Source organism: Nerophis lumbriciformis, linkage group LG26, assembly GCF_033978685.3.
Source record: "Nerophis lumbriciformis linkage group LG26, RoL_Nlum_v2.1, whole genome shotgun sequence".
NCBI classification, from domain to species: domain Eukaryota; kingdom Metazoa; phylum Chordata; class Actinopteri; order Syngnathiformes; family Syngnathidae; genus Nerophis; species Nerophis lumbriciformis.
The window spans coordinates 3,102,432-3,112,500 of NC_084573.2; the positions used below are offsets into that span (position 1 = coordinate 3,102,432).

General features: G+C 41.1%; 1 protein-coding gene across 1 annotated transcript in view; it reads left to right on the top strand.

The window, feature by feature from the left end:
* The window catches only part of alms1 (ALMS1 centrosome and basal body associated protein), a 47,242-nt gene that overhangs the window by 14,571 nt on the left and 22,602 nt on the right, over positions 1-10,069 (top strand). Inside the window, exon 6 of the mRNA XM_061986754.1 lies at positions 9,535-10,069. This exon is cut by the window's right edge and continues 2 nt beyond it. Coding sequence (XP_061842738.1) covers positions 9,535-10,069 — 535 coding nt within the window. The remainder of the gene's footprint in view (positions 1-9,534) is intronic.

Genomic DNA, 10,069 nt, shown 5'->3' on the forward strand with positions numbered 1-10,069 from the left:
GTGAGAGTCCAGTCCATAGTGGATCTAACATAATAGTGAGAGTCCACTCCATAGTGGATCTAACATAATAGTGTGAGAGTTCAGTCCATAGTGGATCTAACATAATAGTGAGAGAGTCCAGTCCATAGTGGATCTAACATAATAGTGAGAGTCCAGTCCATAGTGGATCTAACATAATAGTGAGAGTCCAGTCCATAGTGGATCTAACATAATAGTGAGAGTCCAGTCCATAGTGGATCCAACATAATAGTGAGAGTCCAGTCCATAGTGGATCTAACATAATAGTGAGAGTCCAGTCCATAGTGGATCTAACATAATAGTGTGAGAGTCCAGTCCATAGTGGATCTAACATAATATTGTTAGAGTCCAGTCCATAGTGGATCTAACATAATATTGTGAGAGTCCAGTCCATAGTGGATCTAACATAATATTGTGAGAGTCCAGTCCATAGTTGATCTAACATAATAGTGTGAGAGTCCAGTCCATAGTGGATCTAACATAATAGTGTGAGAGTCCAGTCCATAGTGGATCTAACATAATAGTGAGAGAGTCCAGTCCATAGTGGATCTAACATAATAGTGAGAGAGTCCAGTCCATAGTGGATCTAACGTAATAGTGTGAGAGTCCAGTCCATAGTGGATCTAACATAATAGTGTGAGAGTCCAGTCCATAGTGGATCTAACATAATAGTGAGAGAGTCCAGTCCATAGTGGATCTAACATAATAGTGTGAGAGTCCAGTCCATAGTGGATCTAACATAATAGTGAGAGTCCAGTCCATAGTGGATCTAACATAATAGTGAGAGTCCAGTCCATAGTAGATCTAACATAATAGTGAGAGTCCAGTCCATAGTGGATCTAACATAATAGTGAGAGTCCACTCCATAGTGGATCTAACATAATAGTGTGAGAGTTCAGTCCATAGTGGATCTAACATAATAGTGAGAGAGTCCAGTCCATAGTGGATCTAACATAATAGTGAGAGTCCAGTCCATAGTGGATCTAACATAATAGTGAGAGTCCAGTCCATAGTGGATCTAACATAATAGTGAGAGTCCAGTCCATAGTGGATCCAACATAATAGTGAGAGTCCAGTCCATAGTGGATCTAACATAATAGTGAGAGTCCAGTCCATAGTGGATCTAACATAATAGTGTGAGAGTCCAGTCCATAGTGGATCTAACATAATAGTGAGAGTCCAGTCCATAGTGGATCTAACATAATAGTGAGAGTCCAGTCCATAGTGGATCTAACATAATAGTGAGAGTCCAGTCCATAGTGGATCTAACATAATAGTGAGAGTCCAGTCCATAGTGGATCTAACATAATAGTGTGAGAGTCCAGTCCATAGTGGAGCTAACATAATAGTGAGAGTCCAGTCCATAGTGGATCTAACATAATAGTGAGAGTCCAGTCCATAGTGGATCTAACATAATAGTGTGAGAGTCCAGTCCATAGTGGATCTAACATAATAGTGAAAGTCCAGTCCATAGTGGATCTAACATAATAGTGAGAGTCCAGTCCATAGTGGATCTAACATAATAGTGAGAGTCCAGTCCATAGTGGATCTAACATAATAGTGAGAGTCCAGTCCATAGTGGATCTAACATAATAGTGAGAGTCCAGTCTATAGTGGATCTAACATAATAGTGAGAGAGTCCAGTTCATAGTGGATCTAACATAATATTGTGAGAGTCCAGTCCATAGTGGATCTAACATAATAGGGAGAGTCCAGTCCATAGTGGATCTAACATAATAGTGAGAGTCCAGTCCATAGTGGATCTAACATAATAGTGAGAGTCCAGTCCATAGTGGATCTAACATAATAGTGAGAGTCCAGTCCATTGTGGATCTAACATAATAGTGAGAGTCCAGTCCATAGTGGATCTAACATAATAGTGAGAGTCCAGTCCATAGTGGATCTAACATAATAGTGAGAGTCCAGTCCATAGTGGATCTAACATAATAGTGTGAGAGTCCAGTCCATAGTGGATCTAACATAATAGTGAGAGTCCAGTCCATAGTGGATCTAACATAATAGTGTGAGAGTCCAGTCCATAGTGGATCTAACATAATAGTGAGAGTCCAGTCCATAGTGGATCTAACATAATAGTGAGAGTCCAGTCCATAGTGGATCTAACATAATAGTGAGAGTCCAGTCCATAGTGGATCTAACATAATAGTGAGAGTCCAGTCCATAGTGGATCTAACATAATAGTGTGAGAGTCCAGTCCATAGTGGAGCTAACATAATAGTGAGAGTCCAGTCCATAGTGGATCTAACATAATAGTGAGAGTCCAGTCCATAGTGGATCCAACATAATAGTGAGAGTCCAGTCCATAGTGGATCTAACATAATAGTGAGAGTCCAGTCCATAGTGGATCTAACATAATAGTGTGAGAGTCCAGTCCATAGTGGATCTAACATAATAGTGAGAGTCCAGTTCATAGTGGATCTAACATAATAGGGAGAGTCCAGTCCATAGTGGATCTAACATAATAGTGAGAGTCCAGTCCATAGTGGATCTAACATAATAGTGTGAGAGTCCAGTCCATAGTGGATCTAACATAATATTGTGAGAGTCCAGTCCATAGTGGATCTAACATAATAGTGAGAGTCCAGTCCATAGTGGATCTAACATAATAGTGTGTGAGTCCAGTCCATAGTGGATCTAACATAATAGTGAGAGTCCAGTCCATAGTGGATCTAACATAATAGGGAGAGTCCAGTCCATAGTGGATCTAACATAATAGTGAGAGTCCAGTCCATAGTGGATCTAACATAATAGTGTGAGAGTCCAGTCCATAGTGGATCTAACATAATAGTGAAAGTCCAGTCCATAGTGGATCTAACATAATAGTGAGAGTCCAGTCCATAGTGGATCTAACATAATAGTGAGAGTCCAGTCCATAGTGGATCTAACATAATAGTGAGAGTCCAGTCCATAGTGGATCTAACATAATAGTGAGAGTCCAGTCTATAGTGGATCTAACATAATAGTGAGAGAGTCCAGTTCATAGTGGATCTAACATAATATTGTGAGAGTCCAGTCCATAGTGGATCTAACATAATAGGGAGAGTCCAGTCCATAGTGGATCTAACATAATAGTGAGAGTCCAGTCCATAGTGGATCTAACATAATAGTGAGAGTCCAGTCCATAGTGGATCTAACATAATAGTGAGAGTCCAGTCCATAGTGGATCTAACATAATAGTGAGAGTCCAGTCCATAGTGGATCTAACATAATAGTGAGAGTCCAGTCCATAGTGGATCTAACATAATAGTGAGAGTCCAGTCCATAGTGGATCTAACATAATAGTGTGAGAGTCCAGTCCATAGTGGATCTAACATAATAGTGAGAGTCCAGTCCATAGTGGATCTAACATAATAGTGTGAGAGTCCAGTCCATAGTGGATCTAACATAATAGTGAGAGTCCAGTCCATAGTGGATCTAACATAATAGTGAGAGTCCAGTCCATAGTGGATCTAACATAATAGTGAGAGTCCAGTCCATAGTGGATCTAACATAATAGTGAGAGTCCAGTCCATAGTGGATCTAACATAATAGTGAGAGTCCAGTCCATAGTGGATCTAACATAATAGTGTGAGAGTCCAGTCCATAGTGGATCTAACATAATAGTGAGAGTCCAGTCCATAGTGGATCTAACATAATAGTGAGAGTCCAGTCCATAGTGGATCTAACATAATAGTGAGAGTCCAGTCCATAGTGGATCTAACATAATAGTGAGAGTCCAGTCCATAGTGGATCTAACATAATAGTGTGAGAGTCCAGTCCATAGTGGAGCTAACATAATAGTGAGAGTCCAGTCCATAGTGGATCTAACATAATAGTGAGAGTCCAGTCCATAGTGGATCTAACATAATAGTGTGAGAGTCCAGTCCATAGTGGATCTAACATAATAGTGAAAGTCCAGTCCATAGTGGATCTAACATAATAGTGAGAGTCCAGTCCATAGTGGATCTAACATAATAGTGAGAGTCCAGTCCATAGTGGATCTAACATAATAGTGAGAGTCCAGTCCATAGTGGATCTAACATAATAGTGAGAGTCCAGTCTATAGTGGATCTAACATAATAGTGAGAGAGTCCAGTTCATAGTGGATCTAACATAATATTGTGAGAGTCCAGTCCATAGTGGATCTAACATAATAGGGAGAGTCCAGTCCATAGTGGATCTAACATAATAGTGAGAGTCCAGTCCATAGTGGATCTAACATAATAGTGAGAGTCCAGTCCATAGTGGATCTAACATAATAGTGAGAGTCCAGTCCATAGTGGATCTAACATAATAGTGAGAGTCCAGTCCATAGTGGATCTAACATAATAGTGAGAGTCCAGTCCATAGTGGATCTAACATAATAGTGAGAGTCCAGTCCATAGTGGATCTAACATAATAGTGTGAGAGTCCAGTCCATAGTGGATCTAACATAATAGTGAGAGTCCAGTCCATAGTGGATCTAACATAATAGTGTGAGAGTCCAGTCCATAGTGGATCTAACATAATAGTGAGAGTCCAGTCCATAGTGGATCTAACATAATAGTGAGAGTCCAGTCCATAGTGGATCTAACATAATAGTGAGAGTCCAGTCCATAGTGGATCTAACATAATAGTGAGAGTCCAGTCCATAGTGGATCTAACATAATAGTGTGAGAGTCCAGTCCATAGTGGAGCTAACATAATAGTGAGAGTCCAGTCCATAGTGGATCTAACATAATAGTGAGAGTCCAGTCCATAGTGGATCCAACATAATAGTGAGAGTCCAGTCCATAGTGGATCTAACATAATAGTGAGAGTCCAGTCCATAGTGGATCTAACATAATAGTGTGAGAGTCCAGTCCATAGTGGATCTAACATAATAGTGAGAGTCCAGTTCATAGTGGATCTAACATAATAGGGAGAGTCCAGTCCATAGTGGATCTAACATAATAGTGAGAGTCCAGTCCATAGTGGATCTAACATAATAGTGTGAGAGTCCAGTCCATAGTGGATCTAACATAATATTGTGAGAGTCCAGTCCATAGTGGATCTAACATAATAGTGAGAGTCCAGTCCATAGTGGATCTAACATAATAGTGTGTGAGTCCAGTCCATAGTGGATCTAACATAATAGTGAGAGTCCAGTCCATAGTGGATCTAACATAATAGGGAGAGTCCAGTCCATAGTGGATCTAACATAATAGTGAGAGTCCAGTCCATAGTGGATCTAACATAATAGTGTGAGAGTCCAGTCCATAGTGGATCTAACATAATAGTGAAAGTCCAGTCCATAGTGGATCTAACATAATAGTGAGAGTCCAGTCCATAGTGGATCTAACATAATAGTGAGAGTCCAGTCCATAGTGGATCTAACATAATAGTGAGAGTCCAGTCCATAGTGGATCTAACATAATAGTGAGAGTCCAGTCTATAGTGGATCTAACATAATAGTGAGAGAGTCCAGTTCATAGTGGATCTAACATAATATTGTGAGAGTCCAGTCCATAGTGGATCTAACATAATAGGGAGAGTCCAGTCCATAGTGGATCTAACATAATAGTGAGAGTCCAGTCCATAGTGGATCTAACATAATAGTGAGAGTCCAGTCCATAGTGGATCTAACATAATAGTGAGAGTCCAGTCCATAGTGGATCTAACATAATAGTGAGAGTCCAGTCCATAGTGGATCTAACATAATAGTGAGAGTCCAGTCCATAGTGGATCTAACATAATAGTGAGAGTCCAGTCCATAGTGGATCTAACATAATAGTGTGAGAGTCCAGTCCATAGTGGATCTAACATAATAGTGAGAGTCCAGTCCATAGTGGATCTAACATAATAGTGTGAGAGTCCAGTCCATAGTGGATCTAACATAATAGTGAGAGTCCAGTCCATAGTGGATCTAACATAATAGTGAGAGTCCAGTCCATAGTGGATCTAACATAATAGTGAGAGTCCAGTCCATAGTGGATCTAACATAATAGTGAGAGTCCAGTCCATAGTGGATCTAACATAATAGTGAGAGTCCAGTCCATAGTGGATCTAACATAATAGTGTGAGAGTCCAGTCCATAGTGGATCTAACATAATAGTGAGAGTCCAGTCCATAGTGGATCTAACATAATAGTGAGAGTCCAGTCCATAGTGGATCTAACATAATAGTGAGAGTCCAGTCCATAGTGGATCTAACATAATAGTGAGAGTCCAGTCCATAGTGGATCTAACATAATAGTGTGAGAGTCCAGTCCATAGTGGAGCTAACATAATAGTGAGAGTCCAGTCCATAGTGGAGCTAACATAATAGTGTGAGAGTCCAGTCCATAGTGGATCTAGCATAATAGGGAGAGTCCAGTCCATAGTGGATCTAACATAATAGTGAGAGTCCAGTCCATAGTGGATCTAACATAATAGTGAGAGTCCAGTCCATAGTGGATCTAACATAATAGTGAGAGTCCAGTCCATAGTGGATCTAACATAATAGTGAGAGTCCAGTCCATAGTGGATCTAACATAATAGTGTGAGAGTCCAGTCCATAGTGGATCTAACATAATAGTGAGAGTCCAGTCCATAGTGGATCTAACATAATAGTGAGAGTCCAGTCCATAGTGGATCTAACATAATAGTGAGAGTCCAGTCCATAGTGGATCTAACATAATAGTGAGAGTCCAGTCCATAGTGGATCTAACATAATAGTGTGAGAGTCCAGTCCATAGTGGAGCTAACATAATAGTGAGAGTCCAGTCCATAGTGGATCTAACATAATAGTGAGAGTCCAGTCCATAGTGGATCTAACATAATAGTGTGAGAGTCCAGTCCATAGTGGATCTAACATAATAGTGAAAGTCCAGTCCATAGTGGATCTAACATAATAGTGAGAGTCCAGTCCATAGTGGATCTAACATAATAGTGAGAGTCCAGTCCATAGTGGATCTAACATAATAGTGAGAGTCCAGTCCATAGTGGATCTAACATAATAGTGAGAGTCCAGTCTATAGTGGATCTAACATAATAGTGAGAGAGTCCAGTTCATAGTGGATCTAACATAATATTGTGAGAGTCCAGTCCATAGTGGATCTAACATAATAGGGAGAGTCCAGTCCATAGTGGATCTAACATAATAGTGAGAGTCCAGTCCATAGTGGATCTAACATAATAGTGAGAGTCCAGTCCATAGTGGATCTAACATAATAGTGAGAGTCCAGTCCATAGTGGATCTAACATAATAGTGAGAGTCCAGTCCATAGTGGATCTAACATAATAGTGAGAGTCCAGTCCATAGTGGATCTAACATAATAGTGAGAGTCCAGTCCATAGTGGATCTAACATAATAGTGTGAGAGTCCAGTCCATAGTGGATCTAACATAATAGTGAGAGTCCAGTCCATAGTGGATCTAACATAATAGTGTGAGAGTCCAGTCCATAGTGGATCTAACATAATAGTGAGAGTCCAGTCCATAGTGGATCTAACATAATAGTGAGAGTCCAGTCCATAGTGGATCTAACATAATAGTGAGAGTCCAGTCCATAGTGGATCTAACATAATAGTGAGAGTCCAGTCCATAGTGGATCTAACATAATAGTGTGAGAGTCCAGTCCATAGTGGAGCTAACATAATAGTGAGAGTCCAGTCCATAGTGGATCTAACATAATAGTGAGAGTCCAGTCCATAGTGGATCCAACATAATAGTGAGAGTCCAGTCCATAGTGGATCTAACATAATAGTGAGAGTCCAGTCCATAGTGGATCTAACATAATAGTGTGAGAGTCCAGTCCATAGTGGATCTAACATAATAGTGAGAGTCCAGTTCATAGTGGATCTAACATAATAGGGAGAGTCCAGTCCATAGTGGATCTAACATAATAGTGAGAGTCCAGTCCATAGTGGATCTAACATAATAGTGTGAGAGTCCAGTCCATAGTGGATCTAACATAATATTGTGAGAGTCCAGTCCATAGTGGATCTAACATAATAGTGAGAGTCCAGTCCATAGTGGATCTAACATAATAGTGTGTGAGTCCAGTCCATAGTGGATCTAACATAATAGTGAGAGTCCAGTCCATAGTGGATCTAACATAATAGGGAGAGTCCAGTCCATAGTGGATCTAACATAATAGTGAGAGTCCAGTCCATAGTGGATCTAACATAATAGTGTGAGAGTCCAGTCCATAGTGGATCTAACATAATAGTGAAAGTCCAGTCCATAGTGGATCTAACATAATAGTGAGAGTCCAGTCCATAGTGGATCTAACATAATAGTGAGAGTCCAGTCCATAGTGGATCTAACATAATAGTGAGAGTCCAGTCCATAGTGGATCTAACATAATAGTGAGAGTCCAGTCTATAGTGGATCTAACATAATAGTGAGAGAGTCCAGTTCATAGTGGATCTAACATAATATTGTGAGAGTCCAGTCCATAGTGGATCTAACATAATAGGGAGAGTCCAGTCCATAGTGGATCTAACATAATAGTGAGAGTCCAGTCCATAGTGGATCTAACATAATAGTGAGAGTCCAGTCCATAGTGGATCTAACATAATAGTGAGAGTCCAGTCCATAGTGGATCTAACATAATAGTGAGAGTCCAGTCCATAGTGGATCTAACATAATAGTGAGAGTCCAGTCCATAGTGGATCTAACATAATAGTGAGAGTCCAGTCCATAGTGGATCTAACATAATAGTGTGAGAGTCCAGTCCATAGTGGATCTAACATAATAGTGAGAGTCCAGTCCATAGTGGATCTAACATAATAGTGTGAGAGTCCAGTCCATAGTGGATCTAACATAATAGTGAGAGTCCAGTCCATAGTGGATCTAACATAATAGTGAGAGTCCAGTCCATAGTGGATCTAACATAATAGTGAGAGTCCAGTCCATAGTGGATCTAACATAATAGTGAGAGTCCAGTCCATAGTGGATCTAACATAATAGTGAGAGTCCAGTCCATAGTGGATCTAACATAATAGTGTGAGAGTCCAGTCCATAGTGGATCTAACATAATAGTGAGAGTCCAGTCCATAGTGGATCTAACATAATAGTGAGAGTCCAGTCCATAGTGGATCTAACATAATAGTGAGAGTCCAGTCCATAGTGGATCTAACATAATAGTGAGAGTCCAGTCCATAGTGGATCTAACATAATAGTGTGAGAGTCCAGTCCATAGTGGAGCTAACATAATAGTGAGAGTCCAGTCCATAGTGGAGCTAACATAATAGTGTGAGAGTCCAGTCCATAGTGGATCTAGCATAATAGGGAGAGTCCAGTCCATAGTGGAGCCAGCAGGAGATCATCCTGAGCGGAGACAGGTCAGCAGCACAGAGTATATGTAACAGCTGCAGCAAAAAAGGGCAGCATAATATATATTAGGTATTAAATATTACATTATTATTAAATGTAATATATTTATTAAATTGAATAAATATATTTAAATTATAAAATATATTATTTTAGTGTCTTTTGATCTGTAAAGGCAAGCACTTTGGGACCACTTGCCAATTTTAAATGTTTCTTTGTTATCAATAACGATGATGTCATTTCAGCTGGCAGCTCCCCCAAAGGAGAGTCCTGCGACACCCTCCAACCGGCAGCTACACCGCGGCCCAGCCAGAATCGCAACTCTGACGCTTCATCGGCAGCACGTTCACAGGAAGACCCTTCGACGTCTGAGAGCTCAGGCGTCCGAGCTCGCTCCTCGCCATTTGGCGTCACGTTCCCCTTGAGCTCGGAAAAACGTGCCGGTGTCGGGGTCACACCAAGGAGAAGCGTTTGTCAACCGAACGGGCGGGCAGAGCCAGAAGGCTGCAGCGCCGCTCCACCCGACAACAGCGCCTTCCCGTCGCCGCCGACAATGGACCCTCAAGAGCCTGCGTCCCTTTCCGAAAACCCCACAGACACACCAGACGGGGAGCATTCTCTAGCAGGCGGTTCCGAGATGACGGACTTCTCGGCACCCATCCCGGAGGACCGCGACCCGGCTGTGATGAGCGACGTGAGCAGTAAGAGCTCGCTGACTGCCAGGGTGGCCAAACTGCTGCAGGGCGAGTCCACATCGGACCAGAAGGACCCCGAGCACAG